At 57.2% G+C, this 16377-nt stretch overlaps 4 protein-coding genes across 4 annotated transcripts; 2 read left to right on the top strand and 2 right to left on the bottom strand.

Annotated features, from left to right (window-relative positions):
• Positions 1-942: 942 nt before the first annotated feature.
• On the top strand, positions 943-4554 carry B0T15DRAFT_392346 (uncharacterized protein; the record flags this gene model as incomplete). Its single annotated transcript, XM_062864628.1, has 4 exons — positions 943-1360; positions 1454-4003; positions 4106-4135; positions 4193-4554. 4 exons carry the CDS (start codon positions 943-945, stop codon positions 4552-4554), a joined length of 3360 nt encoding a protein of 1119 aa, XP_062724562.1.
• Positions 4555-4704: 150 nt separating this feature from the next.
• Positions 4705-6388, top strand: B0T15DRAFT_118440 (chitinase). The gene has a single exon (XM_062861592.1). The coding sequence runs from the start codon at positions 4921-4923 to the stop codon at positions 5974-5976; it is 1056 nt and encodes a 351-aa protein (XP_062724563.1). The 5' UTR covers positions 4705-4920; the 3' UTR covers positions 5977-6388.
• Positions 6389-11624: 5236 nt separating this feature from the next.
• On the bottom strand, positions 11625-13128 carry B0T15DRAFT_118476 (CWC16 protein). Its single transcript, XM_062861593.1, has 2 exons — positions 12818-13128; positions 11625-12746 (listed from the first exon to the last, which is right to left on the bottom strand). Exons 1-2 carry the CDS (start codon positions 12838-12840, stop codon positions 11855-11857), a joined length of 915 nt encoding a protein of 304 aa, XP_062724564.1. The 5' UTR covers positions 12841-13128; the 3' UTR covers positions 11625-11854.
• Positions 13129-13161: 33 nt separating this feature from the next.
• On the bottom strand, positions 13162-16241 carry B0T15DRAFT_525231 (Spc98 family-domain-containing protein). Its single transcript, XM_062868833.1, has 3 exons — positions 15901-16241; positions 13634-15836; positions 13162-13589 (listed from the first exon to the last, which is right to left on the bottom strand). The coding sequence occupies exons 1-3, from the start codon at positions 15967-15969 to the stop codon at positions 13201-13203; spliced, it is 2661 nt and encodes an 886-aa protein (XP_062724565.1). The 5' UTR covers positions 15970-16241; the 3' UTR covers positions 13162-13200.
• Between the last annotated feature and the right edge of the window lie 136 nt (positions 16242-16377).

A 16377-nucleotide genomic window follows, 5' to 3' on the forward strand; every position in this document is an offset into this window, starting at 1 on the left:
CCTTCAGTCTTAAGGCCCAGGCCCTCCACAAGTCATGTCTTTAGCTAGGTAAGGTATTGTACGATGCCGCGGAGGATAAGTGTATCCTTTGGCACTGCAGAAGAACAGCAACTGAATCCCCACGGCATCGTATGTGTGTTGCTCACTGGCAATCCTGAACAGACTTGGAGCGTCAACAAAAACGGGACACTGTTCCTTTGCGCCATCATCTCGGTAGTCTGAGACATTCCAGCAGTTGAGGAATCATCACGAGCACAGAACGGCTGGACTGGAATGGTGTCGCCCGTCACGACCCATTCCAGTCCCGACCAAGTTCGACCAACCGGTCAGCCGATCAGCCGCCTAGTTAGATTCCACTCGTGCCAGTCCCGATGGTGTTGTGACCTACTAGCTTACCTACCTACTACCTTCTTACTCTGCGATATCTTGTTTTTTCGCGGCCCCCGTCCTCCCTCCTCCTCTCCTCATTCTCTCTCTCTTCGTCCAAGGTCCTTTTCTTTTTCCCCCCACCCTCTCCTACACCCATCCCACAACAAACTTCCGGGGAGGATCTACCTAACCTCACAGAAACAGAAAGACAGATAGGTAGAATAAGTAAGGTTGGTTCCCATTCGTCTTTATGCCTACCCACCTCCCTACCTACCTTAATCAGCTTTTGTCCCTGTCTAAACTTTGTTTGAGTTGAACAGCATTTCACAAGCTAGCCAATCCGTCAAGGAGTTAACATGACATAACATAAGATAGTAGAGAGAGAAAAGAGTCAAAACACAGCGAGAGAAAAGAGTCAAAACACAGCGAGAGAAAAGAGTCAAAACACATAGAGAGAGAGAGAGAGAGGAGAGAGATTTGCTGGCTGCGCTAGAAAAAAATAAAAAGAAAGAAAAAGAGAAAGAGAGCTCGAAAACGCACACCCGCGACGCGGTCGATCCATCAATGATGATGATGGCCATCATCCGCAGGGGGGGCGACAAGTCGGCAGCAGCAGCAGACGACGGCTCGTTCCACACCCTATTCGGGGTCATCCTGGCCGCGAACGTGCTGTTCGCGCTGAGTGTGGCCTGCCTGCTCATCTGGCTCCGCCGGCGGCGGCACTGTCGGGGCCGGAAGGATGAGGAGGCGGATGATGAGGATGAGGAGGGAGGAGGCCCGGAATATGCTGCCGATGCCAATGCTGATGCCGGTGAGGCTGTTGTTTATGACGCCGTCGGTGGCGGTAGCGGTAGCGGGAACGACACGGACGGGAGCGGCTTGTGCTGCTTGTCTGCGGCGTCGGAAGAAGATGCGAGGGCAAGGGAAAGGGCAAGGGTGAGGGCGGAGAGGGAGAGGAGGAAGCTCACCAAGGCTTGTTCCATGGGTGCCGGTCTCGGGGGCACATCGCCGACGAAGAGGGGGGAGAAGAAGATGATGATGACGGCGGAGGAGGTTTTGGGAGGGACTTGGGGTTGGGATCGAGGTTGGAATTGGAGTGGTGGTGGTGGTGGAGTGAAGAGGCATACACACAGGAGTAAAAGGAGTTGGAGTATGGCGCTGATTCCGAGGGTGTGTACCAGGGGGCATTTCCACTTTGGCTTTAGCCGGAGCGAGTCGTGCCGGTGGCCGGAGGAGGAGGAGGAGGAGGAAGGGGGAAAGGTTTCCGCCGGGGCAGGAGAGGTTGAGATGAGGGATGTGAATGACGACTCTGGGCTGGCTAAGGTGTGTAAGCGCAAGTCGTCGTGGATCGACGAGGATGCGTTGCACGGGCCGAAGGTCAGCAGCGGCGGTGATCGCGGCTTCACGAGGGAGGCGAAGAGGAAGAGCCGCGGATCGTCGTGGCCGCTCAGGAACAGGGCGCCCACGCTGCCGAGGGTGCACCACACTGTCCACGGCTATCCGTATTCGGTGGGCGAGCAGGGAGAGGGGTCCTCGGAGGCGTTGCTGGACTATGCGCAGCTGAGAGACTTCTCCCGAGTCCTGCCGGTGCCGCCCAAGCCTGCTCTTGTTGCCCACCAGGACAGACGCGCCATCCGACCGTCGGTTACCATGGGCTATGTGTACGGAGTCCCGGGGATGCCGAAACCCGTCATCAGCCCTCCGGTCAGTCCGACCCGGTCTCTGCCCGTGACACCGTCCAGGCTCAGGGGCCGGCAGCAGTCGACCGATTCAACGCTGACTGAGATCCTGAGGTCGACCGAGAAGAGGCTCCGCGAGGGAAGCGTCACGGGGACTGTCTGGGGGAACAAACTCGCGGCATCCCCTACCAAAACATCACCGTCCAAGACAGCTGCGTTCCGAGGTGATGGCGTTCCAGCCGGCCGATCCAGACCAGCGAGTCCAGTAAAGCATGTCCCGAACCAGCCGGGCACGCCGGGACACAAGCGCCAGGACTCGCAGCAATCCGTCTCGTCGGAGGCGGACAGTCTCGTGGGCCAGGAGTGCGCCAGTCCGGACACTCCCACGGGGCTCACCAGTCCAAGCCGCCGTCCGAAGAAGCAGGAGCAGCCAGAAGGGCTCCCGGCACGAGCACATTCGGTGCGCACGTCCCTCTCGTCGGAGCTCTCGACGCTGTACAGCGAGGACGAGATGCCGGAAGAGGTGAGGAAGGCCATCCAGCCGCTCGAGGGCCTCGTGGTGCAGCCCCAGCAGCCCGCGAGTGTCGGCGCTCCGTCCATGAACGACCCATTTGCCACGCCGTTTCTGCCGCTGTCGGTTTCTCGGGCGTCTTCAGTCGGCCGCACGGGGCAGACGAGGCACAATAAGTCCCAGGACCTCTTCCGGGCGAGTCTGCAACAGCAACGGTCGCAGCGTCTCCGCAGCATGACGGTCGGACAAGCCCCAGCGCAGCCCGGGGGGCTGATCCTGGCGCCTGGTCCCGTTATGAGCGGTGCGATTCCAACTCACCAACTCCAACTCGCTATCCCGTCGTCTCGCCGAGGCTCGGTGACGATCCCGCCCTCCATCCAACCGTACATCGCGCCGAGAGCATCAGAATCGCTGCCGTCGCCAAACCGACAGTCGCCGACGGCACAGACCCCCAGCGGGCCGCTCTTCCTGCGGGTGACCAAGACGAGCACGCTGAGCACGATCCCATCGCTCCCGCCGCCGTCGGCACCGGGCCTCGGCACCATCGGCGAGCAGAGAGACGACAACAAGCCCTCCTCGCCAGTCAAAATGTCGCACCCCGCCGTCGACCCGCTTCAGGAGGGAATGCGCAACCGCGTTGCTCCGGCGCTCGTGCTCCCCTCCACGGAACGGTCCAGCGCACCGCCGTCACCAACGCGTCGCGTCGGCGGCGAGGTGCGGCTCTCCTTCGTTCTCGCGCCCAAACAGCGAGAGGAAAAGCGCTCCAGCACGGCCTCGTCCGTCTACTCGCAGGACGCCAGGCCAGCTACTGCTGCTGCTTCTGCCGCCGTGGAACTCAACCGCGCCAACTTCCGAGCCAACTCCTCGCTCTACCCGGCGCCTCTCTCGCCACGCAGCCGCGTTCTTGGCCCATCTTCAGCGGCCAGGAATTCCTCCGATCCACAGTCGCCTAATCACGGAGATGCAAAAGAGGATAACCGGGGCGACCACGACGAGGACGAGGAGGAGGAAGCGGAGGAGGAGGAGGATAGGAAACTGGCAATCCCCACGACCATCGCCTCGCTGCGCCGCATGAACAGCGGGATCAGCACCGCCTCCAGCCTGGCGAGCATCACCGACCGGAACCCGAGCCGCAGTCCCAGCCCACCCCCCAGTCCCAGCCCTAAACGAATGACCCTCCTCCACCAGGCTGTGCCCGCAGCTTCCTCGCCTGCCAAGGTTGGTGGTGGTGGTACCAGTGCAAGTGCCAGTGCCGCGAGTACTCCCGCGCGGCATTCTCAGTCCCATCGCAAGAGCATCGGCGCCAGGAACTACTTCGCCATGGGCGAGTCGTCGTCGTCGCCCAGGCTGTCGAGGAATGGGATCGTGCGCTCCTCCCGCGCCGGAGGAGGGTCCGCATCGGCATCACCGACCCGGAAAAGGAGGCGGCCGACCAGTGCTGCTAGTATCACTACTACTGCTACTAGTAGTGCCGTCATGCTTCAGCTTCACTACCAGCAGCAGCAGCAGCGTTTGCTGTTGTCGTCTTTGGGCGGTGGTAGTGCAGGGGATGAAGGCAAGGAGAATACCAATCGTGGTACTGTCATTGATAATGGTAATGATAAGGGTACTAGTAAGGCAGAGGTTGGAGGAGGAGGGTTCTTCAAGCTGGCCGGGGGGGAGTTCACTTTTGAAGTCAGCAGTCCGACTGCTACTACCGCCGCTACGACTGCTATTGTCAGTAGTGCTCAGGATGGCTTGGGAAAGGGTGCGCTGGGGTTGAGGGAGGGCAGTGCGGCGAATGTGAACAACGTTGCGGTGGTGCAGCAGCAGCAAGGACAGAGGCTGTCGCTCGCGTGGAAACCCGCTGTCGGTGAGGGGCCTGGAAGTAATCCCGGCAGCCCGTCGAGGGGAAGTCTGAAGAGTGTGGACAGCTTGGGGTTGTATGACCGCCAGGGGTTTCTGATCTCGGCGTCGCCTGCGAGGGGATTGAGTCCTGTTGGGTTGAGGGTGTGATGGATCTGTGTCTGACATATCCCATGCTTTTCTGTTGTTTGTCTTTCTGTTTTAGAGGGCTTGTTTTGAGAATCTCATCTGGTTAATCAAGTAAGTTAGGAAGGTAGTTAATGTTTGAGGTGTCGCCTGAGGTGCGACAAAGGAAAGTTTGTTTGAGTGTTACGCCCATTACGGATATTACCCGAGAAATCGAATCGAAGAAAGAGTTGGCAGGTGGCAAGCAGCTGCCCTACTGCCCACGCATTTCACTCTCTCCATCTCATCTCCCCTCAACCTCACCTGCATCCACCTCTCACTCACCAACATCTACTAATAATACCAGGTAGTCACTGATAGGTAATATACTGTCACCCCCACACACATACCATGCCTCCCCTCCCTCACCCGGCCCTGCCGCGGCTCATAACGTACTACCAAACGCACCACACCCCCTCGGGCAAACCCATCTCGGTGCTCCCGCTCCTCCAGCAGCCGGGCATCGCCCTAACCCACCTCATCCTCGCCGCCATCCACATCAACGAAGACCCCCTCGCACTCACCCTCAACGATCACGCCCCCTCACACCCGCGCTTCACCACCCTCTGGGCCGAGCTGCGCATCCTGCAGGCCGCGGGAATCAAGGTCCTCGGCATGGTAGGAGGCGCCGCCCAGGGGACCTTCACCCGTCTCGACACGGAAGACGAGCCGACCTTCGAGCGGTACTACACGCCCCTGCGCGACCTGATCCGCGCGCACTCGCTCGACGGCGTCGACCTCGACGTGGAGGAGCCCATGTCGCTGGCGGGCATCATCCGGCTGATCGACCGACTGCGCACCGACTTCGGCCGGGACTTCCTCGTCACGCTGGCGCCCGTGGCCGCGGCGCTGCTCAGCGCCCAGCATAACCTGAGCGGCTTCGACTACGAGGCTCTGGAGGTGATGCGCGGCAGCGAGATTGCCTGGTACCACGCCCAGTTCTACTGCGGCTGGGGCGACTGTAGCAACCCGGCCATGTACGAGATGCTGCTGGCCAAAGGGTGGCCGTCCGAGAGGATCGTCGTCGGCCTGGTGACCAACCCGGCCAACGGCGCCGGGTGGGTGCCGTGGAACATGCTGGGCAGTGTGGTGCCGCTGCTGGTCGGGAGGCATCCCCGGTTTGGAGGGGTGATGGGGTGGGAGTATTTCAACAGTCTGCCGGGCGGGGAGGAGCGGCCGTGGGAATGGGCGCGGGCCATGACGGCGCTGTTGAGGGGGAGCAGGACGGTGCCACTGTCCGGCGGCGGTGTGGAGGCGGTAGACGCGGGGAAGGAGGCAGGGCCGATGATACCTTGGTCTTCCGGGGAGGAGGTAGATCCGGACGCGGCCGGAACGGGGGATGAGGTACCTGTGCCTGGAGAATTCGAGTATCACTCGGCTGACGATTCGGAGTACAACGAGCAATAGAGGGCCGTTCAGCCTTCGCCCCAGTTCTCATCGAGGGAGGGCATCCTTCTGCTACTCGGATGACATGTTTTGGTTGGCCGCTCAGATGACGTAAAACAGATACGGCACCTGTTCCCCATACCCGCGCCACGCCTCGCCGTACATCACTTCTCGCCGCAGCAGCTGACATCATAACATTAGCGCGGATGCTGACGATGACAGGTATCATTGCCGAGTCTCGCAACTCGCATTTCGGGACTGGACACTCGCTGTGAGCCGGCAAGTTCGAGAATCAGTATCACTCGGCCGACGAGTGCAACGACGTATAGACGCCATTTTGCTTCATCGACTATTCCATGTCTGGTAGCATCCGCGAGCATGCTAACGGTGATGGTACCATTGGCAAATCTTATAACTCTCCATCTCGGGATTGCATAGCCGCTGAGGACCGCCGGGTGCGCTTGATGACGTTGCCTTTGTCTTATCCTTTCGTGAGCTTTGTTCCATCCGGTGTGTCTCCAGTTTTATACTTCATTGCTGAACTGCCAAGTCTAGTTGCTGTTGAGTTGGCCCATGGGTCGTTCTGGAGACTGAACGTCACATAGTGCAAAGCCGGAAACGCCTTGAAGCCGGGTGCATGAGGAGGGCTGATGATCTACCACGCCCTGTTGGGCGACATTTCTCCAGCAAGCCGAGCCGCTGCCGTACAAGGAGTCGCGCCCGCTCGCGGTGAGGTGAGCGTGCCGCTGGACACTGACGTATCCGGGTCAGCATACTCATCAGTTCGTCTCAGATGTCATCCGGTCTGGTGCAAGTAGATCGACCCCATTTTGGACATCGGAAGGTATTCGGGACCAGAGCAGACCAAACCAAGCCAAGCCCCAGATCCCCTTGCCTTGGCCATCCGTCCCTCCTTGAGCCTTCAGGTGAGGTCACCAAGCGGTGCACAAGCGCTCTCTTGCGAAGGCTAGTTGGGGGTTTTGCATTCCCAGTACAAACACCCAACAATTATTAGCGGAGTACAAGCTGCTTCTCTGGATACAAGCAGGTGAGTCGGATGATGTCAGATGGTGTCCTTGAGGCCTTTGAGATGCGAGGCGGCGAAATCATACGTCAAGGAGGTGGATGGGTCCCGGGCCCCGAGGGGAGACTCCGCAAAACACCTCCCAATGCGATCCGGTACGCAAACACCAGATCGCCCGGTCCGCTGCGTGCGTCAGTGGGTGCTTTGGCGGCACGAGGAGTCGGTTGTAACTTCCGGAGCTCTAGTTCCATGGCTCTATCTTCGATTACGAGGGCGTGCATCATAATATCGAGATGACAACAACAGGGGGCAACCACAAAACCACTTCTTGGCATACAACGTACTTCAGTTGATCCATATCGACTGGTAGGTTCTAGGGGTAACTTCGAGTCTCGAGTGATTGTACGGTAACAATAGAAATGATAACAAAACATAATTAAAATTGTTTCTTCAATTTTGGCCTCTTCTTTGCTGTGTATTGAGTAGGTGACTCCTGGGTTTGGTAGGCCTGTTTTTGTCTCGATCGAGGTACCCCCTCGTGCTCGTCATGGCCCAGTATGACACATGCGGTGAAGGTTGGGAAAGGATGGTGATGTCAACAGAAGCCCTTAAAGGTCCGCGATGTTTGCTATGAAGGAATGATGGGTGTTTGAAATTGGTGGTTGAAGTGACACAGATCAACATTCTGGGCCTTCATGGGGTAAAATCTGGACCAGGGACGCATGCAATGCTTGAGCTTATCTGGTGGCGGCGACGGCTGGTGTTCCCCGTTTATGTTGATCACTGGCACCTCAAGTGCAAGTCGGAGTACGGATGTCCCTACCAAAAGAACCCGCTCACCGCCTTCAGCGCCAAGACCACCACACTTGTAAAGAAGTGTAAGGTAATTACCTCCTGCCATCTCTCCAGAATCTACTACTCTATTAGGAAACAGTGAAGTTATTCAGTGCTAGGCCCGGGGGACAGAACAACATCTTGACGGCGTTTGTTTGACGTCCCTTCTGCGTATTCGTTCCCGCCCTTCAAGCGAATGACCTCCTGGATATGGTGCGGGATCCTCTCAATCCAACGTTGTATCCTCCACTGTTCTAGATCATCCCACGCCTGTTTCCAGACTATCTCTGCCTGGCTCTTGTTCTTTGGAGCTCCCTTCTTTGTTGTTACCCGCTTTAGATGCGGCCAATACGGCTCGATCATATTAAGATCAGGGGAGTTGGGGCACCAGACGAGTCTTGATACTCCAGCCGCTGAGAAGATTGTAGCTTGTGCGTAGTGGGCGTGAGAAGGTGCCAGGTCTTCCTGAACAAGAGCATCTGGGCCATACTGCTTGGCGTATGGAATGAGCTTCTTCATTAGGATCTCCTTCTGGTAGCGATACCAATCAACGCCAGAGCCTCCTCGTTGTGTAAGCTTGCCGTGCTTCGTATCCCACCTCCATTGAGGAGCTCGTCCGCCTTGATTCCGTAGCTTCAAGCGCCTCATTCTAGTTTCTAGCTCCTACTGCTCGCGGAGGATAGGTTCTAGCTTTGTATTCAGCTCCTCGAGGTCTTTCTCGGCTGCCTTCCTTTCTTGCACGGTCTCTGGATGCCAAATATGATATGGCCCCTTTGAATCGTATGAGAAACAGCCCCAGAACTGGAACTTAGTATATCCCTTCTAGCGCTCGCGAATACAAGACTTGACGAACTTCTCCTCAGGGGTCCTCCAAACGTAGTAACTACCCCGGCGATGGTTTAAGACGACAGATATCTCGTCAGACCAGATAGCTTGCTTCCAATCTTCGAGAGTCCAATGCTCAAAGCGAAGATAGAACTCGAACCGATCTCTCTTTATCTTTTCTATTAGACCAGGCTTGCGTGTTGGCTTCGTCTTCTTCATCCCAGCAGCGCGGAGGATACGCCAGATAGTCATTGGCGAGATGGTATTGCCTAACTCTGCCGAGATATAAGCGCATGTCATCTCACGGCCGAACCGGCTCTGGCGGACCTTCTCAAGAATAGCATCTTTATTATCGCCTTTCTTCGAGGGACGGCCGGTCTTTGGAGCATCACAGACATGTTCGTCGAGGATGATAGGGGGGGAGATATTTGGGTCGAAGCCACGTGCGAGAGCTCTATCGGCAAGGTCGTTAAGAGTCCGCGGCTTAATGCCAGTAAGCTCTTCCACCTGCTTATTATCGAGCTGAACAATCAACTTGAGAGTTAGCGCTTGAGCGCGTGTAGCTATATCATGGTAAACCATAGTAAAAGAGGTTCGTTGAAGAGGATGATGATGGAAAGAGATGTACGATGCGGGGGAGTTTATCCCTTCCTAATTGGGACCGAATACAGCTGTTGTAAATACCGGCTAATTCTGCCGGCTATATATCAGAGCGGTGAGCGGATTCTTTTGGTAGGAACATCCGTATAACCTGGTATGTATCAGCGTTTGGAAGGTACCGTTGATTACAAGCTGAAGACAAGAATTTAGCCTGCAATGTGGGGCTCGACCAGGTTGGGGGTTGACGTGACGTCACAGCGACCCGCTTTTCATGCGTCAATGGCGCCAGCCCCGTAGCCTCTCTACAGAGTGCACGGCAAGACACAGGTCGAGTGGCAGTTTACGCCATTTCAACCAACTCGGAGTTCTGTCAGTCCGAATGCAGATGGTGCGTGCGAGTCGGCTAAGTTCTTCGGAAGGCCATGTTCTGACCGCAGTTCTTGCCTTTGCAAGGAAACGTAGAATAGGTAGCCAACCGATCTAGGGTACGTTTCTTCAGCTGCTGATCTGGAGCTACATGTACTAGTACTAACCCGCAATACTCCGTAATACAAACCGGTATGTGAAACCCTGGACACAGCTACCGTTTTCGTAGAGTGTCCAACCGTTGACATCATGAGACAGCCCTCACATTTCCTGCAAGAGGGCGGATTCGATCATTGCTGGCTGGCTGCCCTCCCCGGTCGTCCCAGGCAGGACTTGCCGTTTACTGTAGAAGCCCGGCCTTCCTCGTTCGAGATACGTAACGGTACATCCATTATACAACATGTCTGACCTCGCCTGCCTTTTCCATACCCGGTGGCAACCCGTTTCCCACACGGCGAAACCGGTCTGCGTGTGATTCGCGGAGTCGGTTGCTCTACAAGGGATCTTTCACTTTCGATCTCCGCGGTGCTCTCACCCATGTCGTCAGAGGTCGTCTCCGTTGGCCCTGGAGTCATGACGGCAGAGAAACGGTGCGGTAATGGTACGACAAGCACTCAGTCCTACCTCCGGGGGATCAGCAGCTGTTCCTGCCATTCCGAGGCAGTTCAAGGACGGCGTTCAGGGTCTGTAGTAGCATCTCAGACGTCCCTTGCTGCCGTGCGACCAAGCCAGCAGTACATATCGTGTGAACCGGGCAATGAGCCTTCGGCTGGACGAATGGCCATGGAACACACAGGAGCGGGACGAAGTACCAGACAGCCGCCTTTCTGCACGATGACCGTAGCCTGGTCCGTCAACCCTTCTCTGGCTGGCTGGTTAACGGCGGGGAAGGACGCTGTCGTTTGACAGCTTCTCTTAGGGGCCGACGATCCATGCCGGCAGGGCACATCGTCGCCGATCTGCTATTGTATGTACGGGCAAAAGCTCAGAGCCATCCGGTCAACGTCGCATCACTACCTGCGGGTTCACGTCTCACTGTACAGTGACAAAGAGCATTCAAATGGGCACGCGAGGTCCCTTGAAGAGAAAGTACCCTCCGAACCGTATGAGTAACCAGCTCGCGATCTGGAGCCAGCCAACCACCCTTGCCAGCGCCTCCCGTCGGTGGGGTGATGACTCGTCGTCAAGCCGCGCTCCACAACCTATGATGATATAGAACGCTTGGGAGGCAACGTTTTCCTCTCCGTTATATAATCTCTGACCCGACCCGCCCCTAACTAGTCCTCTTCATGCTTCTGCACCGGATACTTGTACCTTCCAAGTCATATGACTCTTTGTCTGATCGACACCTTTGTCTAGCCAGTATACCCCAGACCATCAGCCAGGTCTCTCGGAAGAACTCTCATCCTTCCATTGTCCGAATCTCTCTCATATAAGACTCGCACAACCTCATCCACGCCGCGCGCAAATCTACCATGTCGGCTACACAGGGGACATTCTCGATGCCTCAGTTCTCGCAGCCTCCCCCTCCTGACCTGGGAACCTATGCCCGCCTGATGCACCAACACACCAAGCGGCAGATGGAAGCCATCTCGCAATACTCGCAGTCGCCGCCGAGGAGTAACCGCCACAACCAGCACTCCCCGACGGGGATGCCCGATGGCGTCCAAAATCGGCGCCGGGACTCCAGCCAGCACAGTCATCAGTCGTGAAGCCCGCAACGAGTCCAACGGCAGTGCTGGTTGGCGTTCTTTATATCTGGTCGATGCCGGCCTCTTCCTTCCGCGAAAACAAATTAGGGCCGGGCAGTTGCTTGGAGGATTTCGATCAGGAATAAAAAAACCACAAGCTTGACACCCCACGAGGGTTGGACGAATGGGATGACAAGACATGACGTACACTCATGATGTATGTACATACGTCATAAAACCGGCGCACATGGTTTGGGTTTGGAGTTGAGCCTGTTTTGCATTTTGGGTTCTGGTCGGTGTTTGCTCTTGAGGTTATCGGGACGGCGTTGAAGGACACGGCAGGTTAGAGCGCATTCGGGAGCTGCGCCCGGATATCAGCGAGGGAAATACACGATCGTTGTTTGCGCTGCGTGCTGGAAGTCCAAGAATCCCCATCTTCGTGTTCCCGCCAGTTTGTTTAGGCCCAGTGAACAGACCACTGTCTACCTTATGTAGTAATTAGAAGGTGAGAATTTCATGCCAACTTCCATATCGTAGCGACGTTGCCGCCGTTGTGGACTTAGACGAGCGGCTGCTTCTTCTTGATGCCTAACAGCGCAGCGTGGTCCTTCTTCTTTTTAACCACCCGTTTGAAACTCGGAGGCGGCGCTATATCTGGAGTTGTTGCTGCCGAGGCAGGTTTCGAATCAGAGGTCGACGCCGCCGCAGAGCTCGATCCGGACCCGGCGCCGTCCCCCTTCAACACGCCATCGCCCGTCTCTCCATCCTCTTCCACAATCTCCTCCAGCGCCTCCTGCCGTCGCGCAAACGCGAACGCCCTCCTCGCCGCTTCCGCATCCTCCTCCTCCTGCCGCCTCCTCTCCTCTTCCTCCTTGGTCACCAACCCGACCCCGACCTCCAACAACCCGTCCCCTTCCCTCTGTGCCTTCTCGAGCCTCGCATTGCGACTCCTGATCTCATCCAGCGCATCCGCCACCGCCATCTCCCGCTTCGCATCCTCCGTCTTGGCCTCCAACTCGGCCATCGCATTGCGCTCCACCTCGCCCTCCGCCTCGGCCATCTCCCGCTCCAGCCTCTCCAGCCGCTGCTCGTCCGTCTCCTCCATCTCCCCCTCCAGCCCCCTCTTCCACGGCTCGGTATTCCGCTTGGCGCCCCGCTCGACCACGTAATCCTGGTTCTTGGGGTCCGTCCGGAACACGATCTCGGCCGAGCACCGCGTGCAGCGGATGTAGAACCGGTAGAGCTGGATGCCGAGGTATTTCTCGCCCACGGGCGTCTCCTTCCGGGCGTTGAACTTGCGCCCGCGGTACATGTACTCGCCGCAGGCGACGCACCGCAGGGAGAAGGGCGCCATCAGGCGGACGGTCTGGACTTTCGGCCCCGCTTGCGAGGTCTTGGACTTGCGCGCACGCCCGACGAGGGAGGGGTCGAAGTCCGGCGGGTAGTATTTACTGGGGTTGGTTGCGTTAGTATCTATCTGGAGGTTTTGCGTAGATGGAGGGAAAGGGAAGGGGTTGCATACGTAAGGACTTTGCGCTCAGACATGGTGGCGGTATGGGTTTGCGATTATGGGTTGATCTTGTACTCCGTACGGATTGCTTGCTACTGCTGAGTGGGTATGAGGAGTTAGCCTGATGCGTTGAAGGCTCTGAGGGTCGCGGTCGCAAATCGCGGTCGAGTTCTATGCAACGGTGGAGATTGTTGTGGAAGGCAGGTGATAAATGCGACGGAGTGGGAGGCCGGAAGGCGTTTTCTTATCTATAAGTGGTACGGTCAGGGTTAGGGTTGAATTGAAGAAAGTCGCTCTCACGGTAATGTCACTCAACGGTAGCATGAGCATCAACATCAACAAGACCCGAAGCGAGGCGCGGAGCAATATAAGCGTTCTGATCTTCCGCATGATACCTAGAGCGGTGTCGCATATAGGTGTTCTTTGATTCCAGCCTCAAGCATCTCGGCCAGTAGATCCCATTTCGCCGCCGCCTCCTCCCTGCTCGCCCTCGCCACACCCCTGAGGCCTCCAGCGACAAACCTAAAATGCCTCTCAAAATGTCCATTCAACTCCTTCATCACCGACTGGTATGGCTTCCTGGAATCTACGCCTTTCCCCATCCTGGCCACCCACTTCCCACTCAACGGCTCCTCCTCGTCATCGTCATCATCCCGCACCCTCTTCCTCTCCTTCGCCCACGCCTGAACCTTTGCTGGCGATTTGTATGGTGAGGACATTACTGACAGCCGCGAGACCTCCATATCATCCTCTTCCCTCCTCGCCATCTCGGCGCTCTGCGCATCTTCAAGCCGGATGGCGAGATCAATATATCGAGGATGCAGTCACGGATGGGCTGCAGCTTGGGGCCCTGGCAGGACTCATTGATGATGCGCGAGATGAAGGCCGCGTGGGCGTTGATCATGTCGTCCACATCGGCGGCTTCGCAGAGCTCAGTTCGTAGTCTGGCCGTGTTCGGGGCGAGAACGAGAGTGCTGAGGTAAGTTGCGATGGTGTTGCTGAACCAGAGGAGTTTCGCGCGGAGGAGGAAGTAGCTTGCCATGCTGGCTTCGCGCGCATCGCTGCGCTGCAAGCCCAGAATGGGGTGCTGTAGGACGGAAATGGCTCTGCGCGCTTGGAGCTGGAAGGTGAAGATTGTTTGGTAGCCTTGGATGGCCTCCTCCGGGATGACGATCTGCACCGGCCAGCTCAGCCGATAATTGAGTCGGATGGCCGGGAGGCCGAGCCGGACTGAGCTTCGGGAGGCGAGTGCGCTGTGGGCGGGACCGCGCGTGTCAACCTGCGCAGACAACCGGTAGGCCTCGGTGCAACCTGAAAATGCCTCTTGAGCAATCTCGGTCAGCGTGAAGCGGTCCCTCCAGCTGCTGCTAAAGTTGTCCAGATGTCGAAAGATGGACGAGGCGAAAGTATCGGATCTTGAGCCGTCTGACATCAGGTAGATGTGGAGAAGTGCGTTTAGCCCCTGGGATAAGCCATAGGAGCTAAAGAGCAGCTCCCGGAGTGTCGTGGCCGCAGTATGATGCTTGCTCTCGATCCACGCGTGGAACGCGGCGCTGAACAGCTCGCTAAAAGGCGCAAACTCGGAGTCTGCAGGACAGACCGTCGCAAAATCCATCTTCGGCTCGACACTGGCGCGGTATTTGCTGGTCGTTGATTCATGTTGCCTCATGTGCTTCAGCACCACGATGCTTTTCCCCGCGGTGAAGATACGGTGGATTGCTGGCCTGAGAAAACGAGGCGCATGGAGGTTACCCTCAGTCGTGCGCAGCAAGTTGAACTGCTTCTTCCAGATCTGGGGCAACGGGAGCTTTGTTGGTGACTCCGAGACGAAGAACGTCCGGTCTCCAGGCAGAAGCTTTCCTTCCTCCATCCAGAGCCGAATGGGCTTCAGGTACACCTGAAAGCAATCGAAAAAGATGGTGCCAAGCAGCTGGTATGTGGCAAGGTCGCCTTGCGACTGTGCCAACCCAACAGCGTCGTATAACAGCTCAAGGTACCGGAAGGCGTGGGTGTTTCGCTCCTCCAGGACTTGACGCACGATTTCTGCTAACACATACAGTGGTGCCAGTTTGGGAGCCAGCTCCCCTTGAACTTCCATAAGGCTTACGACGACATCCTCCTCGGGAGCGACGAGGCGGGTCTGGATCGAGGACAGCTCCAGATCGAGGGAGTGCATGGCTTTCTGCACACAATCTTGGAAGACTTGACGAAGAGGTGACCGCTCCTTATGCTTGGCAAAGACTCGTAACGGAGCCAGTCTCCGGCCGCACTCGGCGAACGAGGTAACCAGCACCTTGTAGGAGTCCCATGAGACGCCGTCGAGCTGATATTTCGTGATGGGATTGCACCGTGAGTCAAACAAGCTCGTCTCGAGACCCGCTAGCATGTAGAGGACCTCCCGAAGCAGCTGAGGGGTCGAGATCGGAATTTTCTTAGACAAGACCTCCCCATCGGTCGCAGATGCGTGTCTCCACGACTGGGCGTCTTCGATCTGCTTCAGCAGCTCATCACCCTGCGACTTAGTAGCCAGGTCTTGCGCGGTCCGCCAATACCCGTCATCAGTTGAAGGCGCTGTGGTGAGAGACTCGAGGGATCCTTCGAATTGCGCGTCCGGTTCATCTTCCTCATCACTGGAGCCGGGAGCATAATCGACAAGCCGCCAGATGTCCCTTTCCTGTTTCCAGCCATCTTCCCTAGCGATCTCTCGCCAGCTCAACGGGGGTGGTCCATCTTCCTTGGGCTGCTGGACAAGGGCATCCAAGTCGCTAAGCTTGGACTTCTGCACCGGCTGGTCGGCGAGTTCGAGCAGCAAGTGCAATACCTCGGGCGTGGTTTGGTTACGATGCGGCTCTAGGGCGTCCAGCCGTTTGCGCAGAGCTTCTGCCAAGGCATCTCGGCCGACAACACAGAACCGCTCTTCCAGTCCGTTCAGGCGGTCTTGCACCTCGAACTGGTTTGTGCGAGTAAAGGTATGATGGCGCAGACTTCGCAGCGCATACTCGCGACAAGCATCCCGTCTTTCATGTTGGGCCTGGGCCGTGTTAGTCAAGTCATGGATCACGATGAGACCGGGTACCAGGGGAAAAGCCACACACCTCTGGGATTGGCATGACAGCGGCGACGAGTTCGTCGACTAAGGCTCCCAGCTGCGCGAGATATGCCATTTTATTGACCCCGCCGAGCTGGGCATTCTGCTGGTTTGGAGTTCGCCCCGGTCCTCACCGGGGAGCTTACCCCAGTTTCAACGAGACGCGTAAGTTGTAACTTGTAACCACTGGAGTTGGTCAAAGGCTCACTGAACGCCTCGTTGGGACATCACAGAGTACCTAGCGGCTACGAGTTTGATCAATGGAAGCCTTTTACCGCTCAGGACAAAAGGAAGGTATGCAGCTTTCCACTTTTAAAGCGCGTCGACGGGGTGCCGGTTCAGTGTTGGCGAACAACTTGAACCTAGAAGTTGCACTCCCGCAGACACCTGGCAGACGTGTTTACGGCCACGGCGCACAGACCAGCTCTTGTTCTCCTTGGCAGGCTTGGCATCGTCACCCCCGTGCCCCCTTTTCGACTCCCGA

This window comes from Chaetomium strumarium (assembly GCF_033439665.1).
Source record: "Chaetomium strumarium strain CBS 333.67 chromosome Unknown B0T15scaffold_2, whole genome shotgun sequence".
In the NCBI taxonomy this organism is placed as follows: Eukaryota; Fungi; Ascomycota; class Sordariomycetes; order Sordariales; family Chaetomiaceae; genus Chaetomium; species Chaetomium strumarium.

Coding starts and splice junctions, on each gene's coding strand:
- B0T15DRAFT_118440 (XM_062861592.1), top strand. CDS start 4,921: ATGCCTCCCCTCCCTCACCCGGCCCTGCCGCGGCTCATAACGTACTAC.
- B0T15DRAFT_118476 (XM_062861593.1), bottom strand. CDS start 12,840: ATGTCTGAGCGCAAAGTCCTTAC. Junction 12,747..12,817: donor TCTGAGCGCAAAGTCCTTAC/GTATGCAACCCC, acceptor AACCAACCCCAG/TAAATACTACCCGCCGGACT.
- B0T15DRAFT_525231 (XM_062868833.1), bottom strand. CDS start 15,969: ATGGCATATCTCGCGCAGCTGGGAGCCTTAGTCGACGAACTCGTCGCC. Junction 15,837..15,900: donor CTGTCATGCCAATCCCAGAG/GTGTGTGGCTTT, acceptor AACACGGCCCAG/GCCCAACATGAAAGACGGGA. Junction 13,590..13,633: donor CCCCAAGCTGCAGCCCATCC/GTGACTGCATCC, acceptor TCCGGCTTGAAG/ATGCGCAGAGCGCCGAGATG.